Source organism: Meriones unguiculatus, chromosome 19, assembly GCF_030254825.1.
Source record: "Meriones unguiculatus strain TT.TT164.6M chromosome 19, Bangor_MerUng_6.1, whole genome shotgun sequence".
NCBI lineage: Eukaryota > Metazoa > Chordata > Mammalia > Rodentia > Muridae > Meriones > Meriones unguiculatus.
Window position 1 is genome coordinate 36,144,754 of NC_083366.1, and position 20,556 is coordinate 36,165,309.

General features: G+C 37.9%; 1 protein-coding gene across 1 annotated transcript in view; it reads left to right on the plus strand.

Annotated features, from left to right (window-relative positions):
- Vps41 (VPS41 subunit of HOPS complex) overlaps positions 1–20,556 on the plus strand; it is a 156,607-nt gene that overhangs the window by 25,818 nt on the left and 110,233 nt on the right. The window contains exon 4 of the mRNA XM_060372802.1: positions 3,403–3,480. Coding sequence (XP_060228785.1) covers positions 3,403–3,480 — 78 coding nt within the window. The remainder of the gene's footprint in view (positions 1–3,402; positions 3,481–20,556) is intronic.

Genomic DNA, 20,556 nt, shown 5'->3' on the forward strand with positions numbered 1-20,556 from the left:
TTTTTAGATCAAAGGTTTTGTTGATGGGTTGTTGTTCCCCTTTTTCCAATAGTCCTGCCTGGCTAGGAGTTGGTCACTTCAGTCTTCATATCCCTCGCAGTTAGGAGCCTCAGCTGGCTTCATACCCATATGCTATCAGGAGCCTACCCCATTGAAGGCCTCCAGCTTGACAAAGAGATGCCTCTCCTCAGTTTCTCTTATTGTACCCAGCCCTCTCACCTCCCACCCAAGTTCTCCCCACATCTCATACCCACCCTTGTTTCCCTCCTGCCCAGGTCCCTCTCTTCATCCACTTCTGCTGTCTAGTCTATTTTCCCTTCTGAGTGACATTCCAGCATTCTCCATTGGGTCCTTCTTGTTACTTAGCTTCTTTCGGTCTGTGGGTTGTAGTATGATTATCCTGTACTCTGGATCTGGTATCTCCTTATAAGTGAGTATATATCCTGTGTGTCTTTCTGGGTCTGGGTTACCTCACTCAGGATGTTCTTTTCTAGTTCCATCCATTTGCCTGCAAATTTATGATGTCCTTGTTTTTAATAGCTGAGTAGTATTCCATGTGTAATGTATCACAACTTCTGTATCCATTCTTCGGTTGAGGGACATCTAGGTTGTTTCCAGTTTCTGGCTATTCTCTGCTATAAACATAGTTAAGCAAATGTCCTTGTTGCCCTCCTAGAGAAAACTGACTCTCCAGCGGCTAACAGTTGCCAGCAGCCCATGCTTCGTGGTGGGCCTGTTACCCAGCTCCTGTTTCTGTGATGGGCCTTGGTCTGGCTTGAGCTTGCACAGACTTTGTACATACTGTTGCAATTGCTCTGAGTTCAGGTGTGCTATATACAGAAGACACTGTTTCTTAATAGTTCTGTACAACATCTGGGTCTTACACTCTTTCCTTCCTCACTTCCACACAGATTCATGAGCCCTGGGAGGAGGAGTGTGAGTGGTATACGTGTTCCATATAAGGCTAAGCATTCTGTAGATTTGTATTTTCTGTGCCTTGTTCAGTCTTCATTGCATCTGTTTATCTATTTATTCGTCCATCCATCCTCTATCTATCTATCTATCTATCTATCTATCTATCTATCATCTATCTATCTGTTCTGTGTATTTTTGTATGAGAGACTATTTCTGTATATATAGGCATGATTGGGCCATGGTGTGTAGAGAGGTCAGAGGACAACTTGGTGGAGTTGATTCTCTTTCTATGCCACGTGGATTCTAGGGATTGAACTCATCTGTCCCAGCAGCAAGCACTTTGACCCACTGAGCCCAGAACCTCATGGTTTTTAATAGCTAGAAGAAAAATAAAATTTGAAGGATGTGTTCTTAAATTCTGTCATATTGTAGGCAATTTTGTATTTTACATTTTTGTTGCACTTTAGGTTAGTCGAAAGCATTAGCAAAAGATTATATGAATTATCCATAATTTCAGTAGTTAAATAAATATGATCAGTAGATTAAACATTGTTTGGAAAGATATTTAGTTTCTTAGCTTGAGACAGTAGCATTAATTTACTGTTCTGAATGGCTAGATGTTTTTCTAAAGAAAAGATAACTTATTCAGATACCTGTGAATTTTTTTCATAAATGGTTTATATTTACCATATCTTTAGATTAAAAATACAAAATCAAAATTTTTTTCTATCTATCTTACCTGGTTAAAAACAGCAATTTTGAAAAAAAAGGGGACAATGAATTAATATGTATAAAATAGCCTGTATTTAACCTCTCAATTTTTCATAAAATAAAATGTAATTATTTTTTAAAATGGCTTTTACAGTGATGCCACAGAGTGACACAATATTACTGCATTTTAAGGATCCAAACTCCCTTAGTTTCCTAACAAACTAAATGCAGAATTTATGAGGAGGATCAATACTATGAGATACTTGGGGTGCAGTGAGCTTTTAAGACCCATTCTTTTACCGCAGAAAACCGTCAAATGGCATATCACTTGCCTTTGGTTAGCATTTTATGTGGCACTCCTATTCAGATACCGTCAGTATCACTCTTAAGATAAAATTACAACCACTTGGGTCCTCCAGTTCTGATTAGAATGTTCTTGTGCTTTGGGGAAAACATTCCTGCTTGCTTTAAATATTCAGACTAATTTCCCACCAGGATCACCTCTTCTCCCTTTCTCTCACAGCGCCCAAGCCTCCTGTTTGCACCAGGCTTGCTGTCTGCCCTGGATGACTAATCGTCATGGCACTTGGTGCATTCAGGCAGGCCTGTGCAGCGGAATCGTCATCCCTAGTTATGTCTGCACACCTGATGTTTTATTAACCAGTATTGATTTTTTTACCCAGGGGACTTTTTTCTTCCTGAAAAAAGGCAACCTTGCAGGAGTGAAAGGCATTGCAGGGGATGAATTTCTAATGAACCCCCTTTTCCCTTTTTGTGGTTCCTCTTTAATGTAGCTTCGTATTTTAAGTGCCTGAATTGAAATTTCATTTTTAGCAATTCTATTTTGATAAATCCCTTCAAATCTTGACTTTCGGTGAGGTTATTTTTTAAAGATTGTGCTGCTTGACTGAAATGCTTAGTAGTGCCTGTGAATTTGAGTATTTCATTATGGGCTGCAATGAAGCATGCTCGCATGCAGTGAAATACAGAGGATTCTGGACTATTTGAGTAATGCTTAGAGAAATGAAAAGAAGAAAAATCTCATGTCATATTTCAGGTAGTCCTTAAGTTTCTTCTGGCTTGTTTAGGATCAGTTCAAAGGAATAAAGAAACAGTGGGATGTGTGAACTAGTCTGATATCATAAAATGAATGTGTAGCCCAGCAGTTATTTAGTGACAGGAAAGGATTATTTTTGCATTGGAATATAAACATTTATGCTCAGTGTTATGTGGTACCATTTATAGAGATATCCTAAAGATGATGATACAAGTACATCTGAGGTTTTTGATCCTTCAATATGGCATGGATTTTTTCCATTCAGAAACAATAGTTTATTGTTGCTAAGCATTTTTTTGTTGTTGTTGGACTGAAATGATGGCCCGGATTTCCACATTTACGTTAAATTAGGGAGAGTTTCTTAATCATTTCCTCTGACTTTGGGTTCAGCTGTAGTATGGTTGAGCTTTTACTGCTGCATTTTTAATTTACTGCCTCAGTCCATCAGGCATTGTGTACAGAATGCATACACACCATTAGTTGTCAGTAGATGAGGGTCCTCATGAGTCATTTTGACAGCTGGCTTGTGCTATCATGGTAAAATAGGCCTGGTTTTGTCATTTTCCCCAAGCTGGAGCCATGCCTTTTCTAAGGAATGAATAGCTTCTAAGATATTGCAAATATTTATTCATTAAGTGTTACCACTTTTGAAAGGCTTTTATTAACTGTATACTAATACAGTGCATATTCATTAATTGACCTCTCTGCTTTTCTTACAGTTTTTGGCACTGGGTACACATTATGGCAAGGTTTATTTACTTGATGTCCAGGGAAACATCACTCAGAAGTTTGATGTAGTAAGTATGTGGTGTAAAATAATGTACATGTTAAGTGTCATGCTAAAAATTTGTGGTTTTAACAGTCGGGTAGCATAAGAAGATATTAATAAAATTAGAGTGCTAGAGTATTATTAGAGTATTAGAATATACTATAAATTTTAGACTTAAAATTTATAGTATATTCTAAACTTTTTGAAAATGAACTAGAGAAAGATCTCTGTAGATACAAGTATACATATATCTATACATTTGACTGATATGTATGCATATATCTATACACTATTTGTATAAATTTGTATAATTGTAGTGTTTTAGATCATTATAGTCATCCATTTGACTTTTAATGGAGCATTAAAATAATACATATGTGTACTTATATTTAATTGGCAGTATGGAATATCTAGAACAATGGTTTTTAACCTTCCTAATGCTGTCACCCTTTAATGCAGTTCCTCTTGTTGTGGTGATCCCCCCAACTATAAAGTTATTTTCTTTGCTATTTCATAACTGTAATGTTGCTACTATTATGAATCATGAGGCAAATAGCTGATATTCAGAATATCTGATATGTCACTCCCAAAGCGGTTGTGACCCATTGGCTGAGACCTCTGCTCTAAATGAATTGTTATTAAAACCAGAAGATCTTGCTTTTATTTGTGAATGATGCCAGTTGACATGCTCTCAGCATTTGTGGGGTCTTTGTGTGTGAGCCCCTCTTTGATGTCTGAGTTTTCTTACCATCTCATTGACTTGCCAAATGTGACTGAAATTTGACTAATTGTGTTGGTGGATAAGTTTATCTCTTCTAGTATATACAATTCAGGTGTTTTGTGTGCGCGCTTTAGGTTGACTTGATTGGAACTTTTGCTATTGAGGATGAAAGAAAAATTACATTTGGAGTTTGATTTTTGTGTTTGATGTACATCTTAAAGGTATTGGTAATTTCTATTTTTTGTGTGACTATGAAAATGTGGTGTGAAAAGATGATTGTTTTGGGGGGGGCAGATGTTAAGTATTTTAGATTTTTTATTTCATTCTTGTGTATGAAAATTTTGTCTGCATGCATATTTGTCCACCACCTGTGTCCCTGGTGCATGATGAAGTCAGAGGAGGGCCTTAAATCCCTTGGAACTAGACTTGTAGAGTTGTAGAGTTGTGAGCTACCCTGTGCTGTTTGGGAACTAAACCCCAGGTGCTCTGCAAAAACAGCAAGTGCTCTTAACAGCTGAGCCATCTCTCTTAGTGGGGTGTGGGAAGAGGCATGATAGATATTAAACACAAACAACAAAAAGCCCCTCAGCTCTTGTTGAAAGACTTATCATGAGACATGGCAGTTTCTAAAGCTAACCTGTGATAAATGAGAGAAAAAGGAATGGAGGGCTCAGAAACAGAAATGTGCCCTCTCATTGTGCTGTTCCATCAGGGCACCTGTGGTTTTTGTTTGTTTGTTTGTTTTTTCTCTTAATTGTTCTTTTTTTGGCAAAAAAAAAAAAATGCTCCTTACCTCCCCTCCTCTATTACTTCAGACACTGGCTATACATCTAAGCCTTTGGTCTTTCCACTGTCTGTTAATGTGAAAGTGCAGCTGAGAGCTCTGTGTGGTAGTGGTGGGGTCAGGGATTTGAAGGGGTTACATTATACATCCTTTTCAACTTTGAAAAGATGTTTGCCTGAGCAATTTCTTAAGTCTTTAATATGCATTGTTTAGAACTTGTGTGTGAGTCTGTGGGGTTTATAGTCATATATGTTTGTTCTTTTGCCAGAACACAGCCTTTGTGTGCACTTAGCTTGTGCCTTCTATTCTGTCTTCTGTGAACCACTGGCACATTAGCTGTGTCCTTCATCCATAGTTTTTCAAGTTATTAAATGTCTCATCTACAAGATTGTCTGCATTTTGGGTTTTGGCCCTGTCTAACATCTTTAAAAGCTAAGCTTCTATAGTGGTTTTGTTTTGTTTTGTTTGTTTGTTTGTTTCCTTTCTTTGATAGATGAAGATAGTTTGATGAGATTTTTCTGTTTATCCTCTCCACGAAATTTGATAATCTACCCTGGAAATTTTCCTTGTTTAAAGACATGGTTTCTTGATGGTTCTAGTTAGATTAGAGTTTTGAGTGTCAATTATTAGCTGGTCATTATCTTTTGGAAGAAGTGCTTATGTCAGTTTCACATTTGTTATAGGATTTTTATTCCTTTTTTTCTCTGTTTCTGATGTGTTTGATTTGTAGGGCTCTATGTGCCTCTTCTTTAAAATGTTGCCCTTTGATTTTTAAACCATTGTTAGCACCTAAATGCCTTCAAGTGTAATAGGTGACAATTTTTACATTGCTCTTTTTTTTTTCCCCCTTTGATATAGAGTCTCGCTCCATAGCCTTCCACTTCCATTCTGGGTACTTATATGTATCCTAGGAATCCAGGAACTCAAAGGGCGCTAGCTCCTCCCAGAGTGCTGAGGTTGTAGGTGGCAGTCCTGCCCCAGCCATGGTTGCCATAGTTAATCTAGAACCTTTCTCTGCATTAGGAAGATGATAAGAGAAAAGCAGAGACTTTAAAAAAATTAGTATCTTTGGCTTGCTTTTTACCTGTAGGTATAAAAATAATGTAAACAAATTAAAATCAGACAAGATAATAATTCATATAACCTTTTTACTTTCCTCAAGAAATGCATTTTCAACCCCTTCATTGCATTGGTACTTTTGGTTGCACTGGCAGAAGAAGGAAGCAGTAGTGCTGACTTGTTTTGGTCAGTGTGGCTTGGGTTGGCAGGGCATGGACGTGTGAAGGAACTGCTTTAAAAGTGTGTCTTAAGTGATTCAGATCCTTGAGCTGGATAGCGTCAGTATGTCAAAAGCTGTCTCCTCTTACCTATATAATAGAAAAGAAGAAAACCGAGCAACCCATTCTGTATTTTAGAAAAATAATATTGCTTCTGCCATAAATACCTCAAGAGGAATAATGTTCTTTGTGGAATCTACTAACGCTGAGCAAGGCTGTCTGATAACCCAGCAGTTGCACTTTGGAGAAGTTCATTTCCAAGAAAAATGCATGTAGTACATACGTCCATAAAACTGTAGGCTAGCCATGGCTTAATTCATGATAGTTTCAAATGGAAGCAACCCAAATGGTAGTGAGAATGCATCTGTACATTGTGCTGTGTTCTGAACAACACAAATGAACAAATTTTCAGCCTGTGCATACAATGGCTAGCAATGCAAGATAACCAGTGTTACATTTGAATTCTTGCTTTGAATGTATGATTATAAAATACCAGTATGCTTTTTCTTTAATGACCTTCATTTTCATGTAATATAATTAAAATTTAACATCAGAGTATTTATTTTAAATAGTGATCACATTGATACGACATTTCTGTGTTGAATTTTTAGAGCATTATGTTACGTTAGATAAGTATTTTTTTTAACATGTTTAGTAAAAATGTGAAGACTCCATTAGTCAAACCAGACTTCTGTTGTTTACCAAATTTTTGTGTTTTTCTTTCTTTACTAGAAGTAGAAAGTGACAAGATTTCACTGTGATGTGCTGTGGGTGGGTATACTAGAGGAACTCTTTAGAAAAACGTATCATCGAAGAAAGGCAGAAAGGAGTTACCAAGGGCTGTCAGCATTTTGTTTGTTACAGCTGACAAAGTTTTAATGAGTTAAGGAGTTTTCTTCTATTCCAGGTAGTTGTTTGTTGGTATTTCTAATTGCTGTTCAGTTAGGGTTAAATTTACAGGTTCTGGTCCACAGTTGCCAGTCTTTGGACCTGTTCATGTTTGCACATTAATAAAAAAACCTATCTTCTCCTAGCACTCAGGGAGGCAAAGGCAGGTGGATCTCTATGAGTTTGAGGCCAGCCTGCTGCTCTACAAAGGGAGTCTAGGACAGCTAATGCTACACAGAGAAACCCTCTCTTGGAAAAAAAATAAAAACAAAAACAAAAACAAAACAAAACAAAACAAAACCCAAAAAAACAACAACAACTAACCAACCAAGCAAATAAAAATCTTCAAAACTTAACAAGTTTGAAAATATTTTTATTTTCAGGCGAATGGATGTTATTAATTTTTTATTTTCAGGCAAATGGATGTTATTAATTTCACTTAATGTCATGATATTAAGTGAAATTGGTCAAACCCAGAAAACAAATATTGCATATTTTATCACAATGCATTAGATTTAAAGGAGAAAAAAAAAAAAAAAAGAGGACTTGAAAGTGTAGGTGGTCTATTTGGGAACAGGAAAGTGACCAGTGTGAAAGGGTAGAGGAGCAGGACGAGATGGTGGGGTTATTATATGCAGAGTGCGTGATAGCCATGTCACAGCGAAACCCTACATTTTAGACAATATATGATAGCTTTTTTTAATTAAAACTAATTTTTGAGATTATAATAGAATTACATAATTTCATCCTTTCATTTTCTCTCTGAAACAACCTTCTCATATATTTCATTCCCTTTTCTCTTTCAATTCCATGGCTTCTTTTTTTCCTAAATTGTTGTATCATATGTGTATATATAATAATATGATATATATGTATTGTATAATACATATATAATACACATGACATATATATATACATATATGTGCATACTATGTATATGTATATTCCTAAATACATAAATATAGCCTGTTCAGTCCATATAATGTTATTTGGTTTTTCCATATCATGGTATTTGTATGCACATGTTTTCCATTTCATATTGGATAACCAATTGGTATACCCCTCTCTCATTGTTAGCTTTCCTGGTTGCCTGTAGTTCTTTGTCTAGGGTTGAGCCTCATGAGTTTACTCCCTCTACATTATCAAGTCTATTGGTGTCATCCTTGTTCTGGTCATGTTTGGGCAGCCATTTTGGCGAGACTTCATGGGTGTACCTTCCTCCAAGAGCTTTAGACCCTCTAACAACCACATTACCAGGCATGAAAAGCCCTCATGTAAGTTGTTGGTCAGGTTGCTCAAGAGACTCAAAACATTATGCCTGGCATTAGCTAATGCCTGGTTTTCCCCCAGAGGTGTAAGGTAAATCCCTGCTTGTTGAAGACACCATGATTTTTAGACACAAAGCTCAGAGATTCCCCAAGCTGGACCTATCCTGAGTGCCTCCTCCCTGAGAATTGTATTTTATAGTACCATGTAAGCTTCGAAGGAAGGAAGCAGACAACATTCCTAACCAGCTATGACACCTGTGAACTGCAATAGCAAGCAGCATGGTATGATGCCCCCAAGAGTGCAGCAGTGGCACGTATATCCTTGCAGTAACCCACAGCTCTCTAATTGGACTTCTGAACTACTCAAAAAGGGGGGAATCGTGCTTGGTACTAGAAACCTAGCCAACTTGTTATGGCTAATGCAGTCATGATCTTGGAGGAAAAGCTACAACTACAATTTTATTAAACTAAATATTTTTCCTTATACCCACAGATAAGTTTAGCTCTCACCCCTCATCCCGAAAACTTCTCTTTGAAACAGACAGAGACGTTTATTAGAAAGCCACAACTGATGAAAACGTACAGTTGTGAATCCCAGTCCCAACTGGTATATCCACAACACAACTCCTGCACCTGAGGCTCAAGGATCCAGTGATCTAAACCTTCTCACATCACTCATTAATCAAGAAAACATGCAACAGATCTTCTAGGCAATCTGATGCAGGCATTTTCTCAGTTAAAATTCCTCTTCCCTGGTAATTCTAGCTTGTGTCAAACTGTCCAATAAATGAATGAATGAGTGAGTGAATAAGTAAACAAACAGACAAACCCAACACAACCATTTCTTGGCATCTACCTACCCACAACAACAATCTAGGAAAAATGCTTAACAGAGAATAAAAGTTAATAAAGGAAAGGCATTCTAGACACAAAGGATGGGATGAAAAGTTTAGGAACAAGCATGCACATACAAAAATCAAAAGGTGACATGTGGATCAAAATAAGGGTAGAGAAGCAGCTAGGTTTTAGATTGAAAAGATGCATTCCTGGCCATGCCCAGGGTCCAGGGCTTTTCTTTCCTCTGAACACATTCATTGTTATCGTTTTCCTTGGAGTATGGTCTTTCATCTTGCCAGTTACAGCTCATGGTTCATATATAAGGTCCTGGAGAGCAGAGGTCAAGTCTATGCTGTACTTCTCCATATTGCTACCACTCTTCTAGGGCGATTGGGTGCCTAGTTAGTATATATTGGTTGATAGCACAGTGTTTGGGTCACACCTGTGAAGCTAGTTAGTTGTCACTGTGTAGCCTTTCAGAAGACATCTGTGAATCAGGTCTTGCTTGCCTATGTGTTATTCACCTCTAGGTTTTTCACTGTATTTGTGATGAGATTTTTTTTCTATTGCTCTCTGCTATAGAATGAATTGTGTCTCTCCTCCTAATTCATATTTTGAGGCCCTAACCTCCTCTGTGATGGGGTTTAAGAATGAGACAGTTAGGAAGTGATCATATTTAGATAAGGTCTTGGGGGAGGGGATTAGCAGCACTAAAGAAATCTGTCCAGAAGTGAGATATCTCTGCCATAGGAGTTGACCTAGACCATAGTATTTTCTTTCCTAGGGTACATCTAGACAGCTGGTATAAGATGTGCACCTTCTGCTTTTGAAATTAATTCCCTTTGGCAATCACATGTGAAGACTGGTTTTTGTAAACTTTACATAAACCTAGAAATATCTGGAAGACGGTGCCTCAGTTGAAGAATTACCTCCTTTAGACTGTGGAGGCCTTTTCTTGATTAGTGATGATGTGGGAGAGCCTACCTCGCTGTTAATGGTGCTACCCCTGGGCAGGTGGTCCTGGGTTTCTGGCCAGCCATGGGAAGCAGGCCAGTAAGCAATGGCTTTTTATGGCTTTGGCTTCAGTTCCTGCCCCAGCTTCTTTTCAATGATGAACTTGGTGTGGAAGTGTAAAATAATATAAATACATTTCTTCCCACATTAGTTTTGGTCAGTGCTTTATCACAGCAATAGAAAACAAACCAGGACACTAGTCAAAATACTGTTTTTTGAGAATTTTATATTTATGTCATTTCCCCTTCCTCCTCTTATTCCTATCCCCACACTTCCTCTCAAATTCAAGGCCTCCTTCCTTATATATTATTGTTACACACACACATATACACACATACACCTGCAGAGTACTTTCAGGATTGCTTCTGTGTCTATATTTTTAGGGCTACTTGTCACAGTTTTAATGTACACACACAGTTCTTTTTTGGTTGCTATGGGAATTCATGAGCCTATTGAGTTTAGGTATTGAAGAGATTTTCAAAGATCATTCAAAGCATAAAAGGTGCTAAGTCAGGAAGCCAGGAGTAAATGGGTTTATGCTGTTTCAGGCATGTGTTCCTTGCCATTACTCTGTCGATGTCCTTAGGTGTTCTGGTTAGGGTTCCTCTCTAAATTTCAAAGGATGTTTTTGTTATTAGTTTGTTTGTGAATGATTTCATGTTTTTCCCTCACTTTGGTACTTGGCCATCATTGGACTGGAAAGCACTTTTAACCTTGGATTGTCTTTTTTTGGCATAGAATCACCTAATCCAAATGCTTTCTACTTTCCTTCCTATTGATGTATTAATGTTGTTTGGAAGATCACCGGTCTTTCCTTGCATGTTTCAGCAAAGGAAGTGCTATCATCTTTTCCTTTTCTCTTTGCCAACACAACCCTAAAAGTTTCATGTTTCCTTCCAGCTTCTGAAATTGCATTTTTAACATTCATACACAATTCTTTGTTTACATAGCTTAATTGTCTTCTCTGTGTTATTTGGTACAGATATTTACATTTTCGTACAGGTTGTTTTTCTGTCATCTATTGGAGTGCTTATAAATTTGATAGCATACAAATTTGATAGCTGTGAGGAAGAAAATAAAAGTTCTACCAGCTAATATAATCATGTGCTATATGATAGTATTTCAGTGGTGGCTGGCATAAACTACAGCGGCCTGCAAGGCTAGATTGTTGGAATTTTTGCAGCCAACTTAGTAAGCACACTTAATAATGGTACAATCATGACATAACCTGGCAGCACCTTTTTTATTTTTATTTTTTATATTAATTACAGTTTATTCACTTTGTATCTCAGTGGTAGCTCCCTCCTTCATTCCCTCGCATTCCCACTCTCCCTCCCTCATACCTCTTATGCCCCTCTCCAAGTCCACTGATAGGGGAGGTCCTCCTCCCCTTCCATCTGACCCTAGCTTATCCAGTCTCATCTGAACTAGCTGCATTGCCCTCCGCTGTGGCCTGGCAAGGCTGCTTCCCTATCCAGGGGAGGTGGTCAAAGAGGTAGCCACTGAGTTCATGTCAGAGACAGTCCCTGTTCCCCTTACTAGGGTACCCAGTTGGACACTGAACTGCCATGGGCTACATCTGAGTAGGGGTTCTAGGTTATATCCATGAATAGTCCTTGGTTGGAGTATCAGTCTCAGAAAAGACCCCTAGGCCCAGATTTTTTGTTTCTGTTGCTATCCTTGTAGAGCTCCTGTCCTCTCCAGGGCTTATTATCTTCCCCCACTTTCCTAAGATTACCTGCACTTTGCCCAAAGTTTGGTTATGAGTCTCAGCATCTGCTTTGATACACTGCTGGGTAGAATCTTTCAGAGGCCCTCTTGGTGGGCTCCTGTTCTGTTTCTTGTTTTCTCCTTTCAATGTCCGTCCTGTTTGCCTTTCTGAGTGAGGACTGATCATTTTACCCAGGGTCCTCCTTCTAGCTCACCTTCTTTAGGTGTTCAGATTTTTATAGGTTTATCCTATGTTATATGACTAGTATCCACTTATAAATGAGTATATACTGTGTGTCTTTCTGTTTCTGAGATACCTCACTAATGATGATCTTTTCTAGTTCCTACCATTTGCCTGCGAATTTCATGATTTCCTTGTTTTTCATTACTGAGTTAGTATTCCATTGTGTAAATATACCACAATTTGTGTGTCCATTCCTCTATTGAGGGACATCTGGGTTGTTTCCGGGTTCTGGCTATTAGGAATAAAGCTGCTATGAACATGGTTGAGCAAATGTCCTTGTTGTGTACTTGAACATATTTTGGATATATGCCTAGGAGTAGTATAGCTGGATCTTGAAGAATTGTCTTCCTAATTGTCTGAGAAAGCACAAAATTGATTTCCAAAGTGGTTGTACAAGTTACATTCCTACCAGCAATGCAGGAGGATTCCCCTTTTTCCACATCCTCTCCAGCATATATTGTCACTTGAGTTTTTTCTCTTAGCCATTCTGGTGGGTGTCAGGTGAAATCTCAGGGTTGTTTTGATTTGCATCTCTCTGATGGCTAAGGACACTGAGCATTTCTTTAAGTATTTCTCTGCCATTTTATATTCTTCTACAGAGAATTCGCTGTTTAGCTCTGTTCCCCATTTTTTTAATTGGATTACTTGATTTGTTGCTTTTTAACTTCTTTAGTTCTTTATATATTCTGGATATTGCCCTCTCTCAGATATCGGGTTTCTGAAGATCCTTTCCCTGGCTGTAGGCTGTTGTTTTGTTTTGGTGACAGTCTCTTTGCTTTAAAGGTTTTCAATTTCATGAGGTCCCATTTATTGATTGTTGATCTTAGAGCCTGAGATGTTGGTGTTCTGTTCAGGAAGTTGTCTCCTGTGCCAATGAGTTCTAGGCTCTTTTACACTTTTTCTTCTAACTGACTTAGTGTATCTGGTTTTATGTTGAGGTCTTTGATCTACTTGTTCTTTAGTTTTGTACAGGGTGATAAATATGGATATATTTGCAGTTTTCTACATGTAGACATCCAGGTAGACCAGCACCATTTGTTGAAGATGCTGTCTTTTTTCCATTGTATGGTTTTGGTTTCTTTGTCAAAAATCAAGTATCCATAGGTGTGTAGGTTTATTTCTGGGTCTTCAGTTTGATTCCATTGATCAACCATTCTGTTTCTATGCCAGTACCATGCAGTTTTTATTACTATTGCTCTGTTGTACAGCTTGCGAGAAGGGATGGAGATACCTCCAGATGATCGGTTGTTGTACAGGATCGTTTTGGCAATTTTGCGTTTTTGTTTTTCCATATGAAGTTGAGAATTTTTCTTTTAAGTTCTGTAAAGAATTGTGTTGGTATTTTGATGGGAATTGCATTGAATCTGTATATTGCTTTTGGCAGGATGGCCATTTTCACTATGTTAATCCTAACAATCCATGAACACGGAAGATCTTTCCATATTCTGATCTCTCTTCAGTTTCTTTCTTCAGAGACTTAAGTTTTTTTCGAACAGGTCTTTCACTTGCTCGGTTAGAGTCACACCAAGGTACTTTATGTTATTAGTGGCTATTGTGAAAGGTGTTGTTTCCCTAATTTCTTTCTTAGCCCTTTTGCTGTTGGTATACAGGAGGGTTTCTGAATTTTTTTTTTTTTTTTTGAGTTAATATTGTGTCCAGCTACTTTGCTGAAGGTGTTAATCAGCTGAAGGAGTTCTCTGGTTGAATTTTTGGGCTCGCTCATGTAGACTATCATATCATCTGCAAATACTTTGACTTCTTCCTTTCTGATTTGTATCCTCTTGATCTCCTTTAGTTGTCTCATTGCTCTAGCTAGGACTTCAAGTACTATGTTGAAGAGATATGGAGAGAGTAGGAAGCCTTGCCTTGTCCCCGAGGTCAGTGGGATTGATTTTAGTTTCTCTCCATTGAGTTTGATGCTGGCTACAGGCTTGTTGTATATTGTCTTTACTATGTTTAGGTATGTGCCTTGTATTCCTGATATCTCCAAGAATTTAAACATGAATGGGTGTTAGATTCTGTATCTAAGGGGATGATCATGTGGTTTTTCTCCTTCAGTTTGTTTATATGCGGATTACATTGATGGATTTCTGTATATTGAACCACCCCTGCATGCCTGGGATGAAGCCTACTTGGTCATGGTGGATGATATGTTTTATGTGTTCTTGGTTTCAGTTTGTCAGTATTTTATTGAGTATTTTTGCATCAATGTTCATAAGAGAGATAGGTCCGAAGTTCTCTTTTTTGGTTGGGTGTTTATGTAATTTAGGTATCAAGATGACTATGGCTTTATAGAATGAGTTTGGTAATGTTCCTACTTTTTCTATTTTGTGGAATAATTTGAAGAGAATTGGAGTTAGCATTTCTTTGAAGGTCTGGTGGAATTCTACACTGAAACTGTTTGGCCCTGGGCCTTTTTTGGAAGGGAGATTTTTGATGACTGCTTCTATTTCCTTCGGGGATATAGGACTATTCAATCTTTCTACCTGATCTTGATTTAATTTTGGTAAATGAAATCTATCAAGAAAATTGTCTGTTTCCTTTAGATTTTCAAATTTTGTGGTATATAGGCTTTTGTAGTAAGACCTGATGATTGTTTGGATTTCCTCAGTGTCTGTTGTTATATCCCCCTTTTCATTTCTGATTTTGCTGATTTGGATAGTTCCTCTCTGCCTTTTAGTTAGTTTGGCTAAGGGTTTATTTATCTTGTTGATTTTCTCAGAGAACCAGCTCTTGGTTTCATTGATTCTTTGGATAGTTTTATTTTGATTTCAGCCCTGAGTTTGATTATTTCCAGCTGTCTACTCTTGGATGTGTCTGCTTCTTCTTCTTCTTCTTCTTCTTTTTTTTTCCCTAGAATTTTCAGTGGGCCTTTAAGTTGCTTGTATGAGATGTTACAAATTTCTTCTTGAAGGCACTTAGTGCTATGAATTATCTTCTTAGTACTGCTTTCATTGTGTCCCATAAGTTTGGGTATGTTGTGCCTTTATTTTCATTGAATTCTAGGAAGTCTTTAATTTCTTTATTTCTTCCCTAACCCAGTTGTCATTGAGTAGGGAGTTGTTCAGTTTCCATGTGAGTGTAGGCCTTTTGCTATTTCTGTTGTTGTTGAGGTCCAGTTTTAATCCATGGTGGTCAGATAGAATACAAGGGATTATTTCAGTCTTCTTGTATCTGCTGAGGCTTACTTTGTGACCAACTATATGGTCTGTTTTAGAGAAGGTTTCCATGAGGTGCTGAAAAGAAGGTGTGCTTTTTTGAATTTGGGTAAAAAATTCTGTAGACATCTGTTAGGTCCATTTGATTTAGGACCTCTGTAAGTGCTTTTGTTCCCTTATTTAGCTTCTGTCTAGATGATTTGTCTGTTGGTGAGAGTGGGGTGTTAAAGTCTCCCACTATTAAGGTGTTGGGATCAATGTGCGATTTAAGCTTTAGTAATGTTTCATTTAAAAATGTAGGTGCTCTTGTATTTGGGGCATAGATGTTCAGAACTGTAATGTTCTCCTGGTGGATTTTTCTTTTGATGAGAATGAAGTACCCCTCCTTATCTTTTTTTATTGAATGTTGAAGGTCTATTTTATTAGATATTAGAATAGCTACTCCAGCTTGTTTTCTGGGTCCATTTCTTGAAAAACATTTTTCAGCCTTTTACTCTGAGTTAGTGTTTATCTTTGTTGCAGAGATGTGTTTTTTGGATGCAGCAGAATGTTGGATCCTCTTTCTGGTACCATTCTGTTAGTCTGTGTCTTTTTATTGGAGAATTGAGTCCATTGATGTTGATAGATAATAGTGACCAATGAATGTTAGTCCCTTTTATTGTGGAGTTGGTGGTGTTACTTTGATTGATTGCTTGTTTTCTTTTAATTTTTGTTGTGAATGTTACCTGTATTCTATGTTTTCTTGAGTATAGCTGTTTTTGTTAGATTGGAGTTTTCCTTCTAGTATCTTCTGTAGGGCTGGGTTGCTGTGTAGATATTGTTTAAATTTAGTTTTGTCACGAAATATTTAGTTTTCTCCATCTATGTTGATTGAAATCTTTGCTGGGTAGAATAGTGCAGGTTGGCATCTGTGGTCCCTTAAGATCTGCATGACATTTGCCCAGGCCCTTCTGGATTTCATAGTTTCTGTTGGGAAGTCTGGTGTGAATCTGATAGGCCTACCTTTATATGTTACTTGGCCTTTTTCCCTTGCTGCCTTTAATATTTTTTTCTTTGTTCCTGGCAGCACCTCTTGTAATGTTTTATATGACTTTAGTTCAAATCTGAAAAATTTCCTTATATTAGGGCAGTTTTCTGGGTAATTAGAATTTTATAGCTTTCTTCCAATATCAGAATTACCATGCATACATGCATTCATGATGCCCCAGCTTTTTTTTTTTTTTTTTTTTTTTTGCTTGTTTGTATGTGGCTGCTGTGATATAGGGGGTGATTATTCATTGGAAGAATCTTGGGGATCAGGGCTAAGAACCTCAGCTAACTCTCCTTAATCAAAGAAGCCATGCTTTATACTATAGGTCTGCTGCTACCTGGTGACTGTCCTGAAGCAGATACTGTCTGCAGTGTGCCATTTTAGCTTTGGCGTCGTTAATTAAGAAGCAGGCTTTGTATCTATTGATATGATCAGAATGGTGCATTGTTGACCCAAATGTGCCAGTACCTGTAATTCTTATGTAAGACTGATTGACAGGTCTCAGACTCTCATGCGTGTAAAGAGCCTGTTTTCTATATTTGAGCACAGTGTTTTCAGTGATAAGGGATGTGTCAAATGAGTTGCGAATTACTTAAATCGGAAACACTCTAACTTTTGATAAACGATGCTGAGAAAACTCACATTTCCAATTTTCTGCATTAAATATAATCTCAAGTTTGTGGATTAAGCATAGGTACCTTGATAACTTTGTGGCATCCATGCATCTAAGTGAGTAAGAAAACTTATTCGGCATTAAGGCTGCTTGTCTAATTTAGAGTCAGATGTAGAGTGAAGGATGCCGGAATATTTGACCCTTTTGTGGTAGGTGTGTTTGGGTAGATATCTCTTCAGCAGCTAGGTTTTAATAGTTCTTCATAGAAAAACATAACCTGGAACTTGCCATGTTTCAAAGTCGAGGTTGAAGCAATTTTAACTGCCTAAACCACGACTGCGCTGTGAGAGGGGTGGTAGCCTGGAGCATAGCTGCCTGCAACCTGCAGATTAGTTTCTTCTTCAGTGAGCGTGTTCTCGCGATGATTCTTTCTTTGGCGCTCAGTCATTTATTTCAAAGAAAGAGTCAGAGAAAGATCGTGAGCAAGGTTAGACTGAGGAGCAGTGATCTCATTTGTAAGAGGAGACTAAGAACCCTTAGGAAGTGGAATCGGGAGTTTTGAGCTTTGGATGACTGGATTTCAGGTTGTCGCAGTTGGACTAGTCAGGATGATGGATTCTTCTATGAAACCGTATCAGAAGGCTAAGGAACAGTTTTCAGAGGGTATTTATATAAACATTTCTGTATCCTCCAGGAACTTGAGAACAGGAGAGTTAAAAGGAAGGGGTGGGTATGAGACATGGTGATAGAGACTTATTTGACAGGTTTAGCCATCAAGAAGAGAGTGTGGTGTTTTCAAGAGATTATCTTTCAAAATGATCAACTTTGAAATTTGATGTATTTAAGGAATTAAGTGAAACCAGGAGATTAATGGTAGATTTAATGTCATGAACCAGAAGGCAGAGGAACCAGAAAGCAGAAGCCTTTTTGTACAGAGGTCTGCATAGACAGTTTAACAGCATTCACCTTGACATTGTTTTATTTAAATAGACTTTTTAATCACTTGGAACACTGACAGAGTATTTCTTTCCACAGTGTATCAAAGCAGATATTAAGACTCATAACCAAACCTTCGACAGAGTGCAGGGAATCATATGAAAGAAGGGGGAGTTAGTAAGACCTGGAGAGTACAGGAGTGCCACAAGGACCAAATATATCTGGGCACATGGGTATTTCATGAGACTGTTTCTCCATCCAAGGACCATGTATGGATATAACCTAGAACCCCTGCTTGGATATAGCCCATGGTAGCTCAGTGATCAAATGTGTTCTCTAATAAGGGGACTATTCCTAACATGAACTCAACGGTGAGCTCTTTGACACCCCCCCCCAAGGGAGGAGCAGCCTTGCTAGGCCACAGAAGAAGACATTGCAGTCAGGCCTGAAGAGACTTGATAAGCTAGGGTCCGATGGAAGGGGAGGAGGTCCTCCCCTATTAGTAGACTTGGAAAGGGGCAGGGAGAAGATGAGGGAGGGAGGGTTTGAGAGGGAATGAGGGAGGGGGCTACGGCTGGGTTACAAAGTAAATAACCTGTGATTAATATAAAAACATAAAATAAATTAAAAAAAAAGTCTATTGCTAAAGGCAAAAGTAACAACAGAAAGTAACTCTTGATGAGGGTGGGCCATATAATGACTCAGAATCAGAATTGTCACTAGCAAGTCACAGGTAGTGGTTTTCAACCTTAAAGTAGAGCATGTCTACTTTTATATCATCTTGATATTTTAAATTTGAACTTATGTGCCTTGATTCTTTAAGTTTTAGAAAATCTATAATGTGCTTGTGCCATTTTAATATATATATTGTTCTGTAAACATGTTACCTGTATTATGAGGTGAATTATGAGATGGATTATGAGATGGCTTGAGAGAAGGTTCAGTGATTAAGAGTACTTGCTGTTCTTGCAGAGGAGATGAGTTCTGTTCCTAGCAATCACATTGGGCAGTTCACACTACCTGTAACTCCAGCTCCAGGAATCTGGCCCCCTCTTCTGGCCTCCACAGGTTAAGCACACACTGACAAATTGTCATATACAAATAAAAATAGTAAATCTTTAAGAGAGTGGCAGATAAGTTCTAATATGTGGCTCATTTTTCAATTTCTCAATTATAGCCATTTCGGTTCATAATTTTTAATGGAGTAAATATTTATCAGTCTTCACATTTGTAGTGTTCTGTGTATGTGTATTGTAAGGGAAAAATGTTTGCAATTGTTAAAATATCTGAAGTTGTAAAATTATTCTGTATTTTATTTCAAAAGTTTTCAGTTTTTGCTTTTTTATAGTAAATCTTCACTTTTCCTCAATATAAATGTTCTCAGGAATGGGGAGAATAATTTTTTTCTTAGTGTTAGGACAAAGTTCCACCTTGCCAGGGAAATATTACAGTAATTCTCTCTTAGCCTTGGGATGTGTTCCAAGACCTCCGCTGCATTCTTGCAACTTTGGGAAATATGGAGCGCTATGCAATGTGCAGTTTGTACGCTTTCTCCTATAGGTGTGCATCTGTGCTGATGTTTAATTTACAGATTAGACACAGAGATAAACACTTATAAAATAGAATGTCTATTCACGTGTGGTGAGATTACTACTCTTGCTTTCCAGACATTGTTAAGTAAAAAGGAGTTACTTGATGGAGGACCTGTGATGATACCTAACTTATGTCTGATTGATAACCAAGATAGCTACCAAGCTATTAGTGGATTGGTAGTGGTGTACAGTTGAAACATGTTGGACAAAAGGATGACGTATTCTAGGAGACACAGAGTTTGGCAGAGCAAGTGAGTATTCATTGTCTCACTCAGAACACCAGAGGTTTAGAACTTTTAAATTAGTTTGGAATTCTTCATCATGTATTTCTAGACTGCAGTTGGCTATAGGTAGTTAAAACTTTGGAAAAATAAACTATGGTTAAAGAGGACTACATGGCCAACTGTGCTGAATTTCCACTTTATTGCCTGTCATTATCTGTATTGTGTGATTGGAAATCCACTGCCTCAGAATGCATGTAGGACGAAAGTAGTCATGAAGTGACTTTTAGGGTCTCCAGTATGATGGTCAGCTGGATTGTGCAGGGGGCTGTGTGAGCCTGAGGTTAGAGGGTGGTGGTATAGCATTAGACCAGCTATGGCAGACTCTTGCCTTCCACCCTTACCTCATGTTGAAAGGCTATTAAATAAATCTCTCCTTCCCAGCCTTTGTGTGTGTTTGTGTGTGCGCACGCATGTACATGTGTGTGTTTGTGTGTGTGGCTGTGTGTATTTACTTTTTTCATCTTTAAAAATATATCATAGTCATACCTCAGATTTATAGAACAATTTTGGAGTTATTTGAGCTAATGCATGTAAAGTATATAGTGCAAGATTGGATAAATGTGAGAAGATGGGTCAAGTGAAGAGTGACTTTTAACTGCAGGCATTTTTATACTTCTTGAAGGATATATGTTTTTTAATTTATTCACGTAGTCAGCTTTAGTGATGTTTATTTTATATGTGTGAGAAAAGGGAAGGAAAAGAAAGGACAAAAGGTTTCTGTAGTGCCCGTACTCGGACATCAGCTATA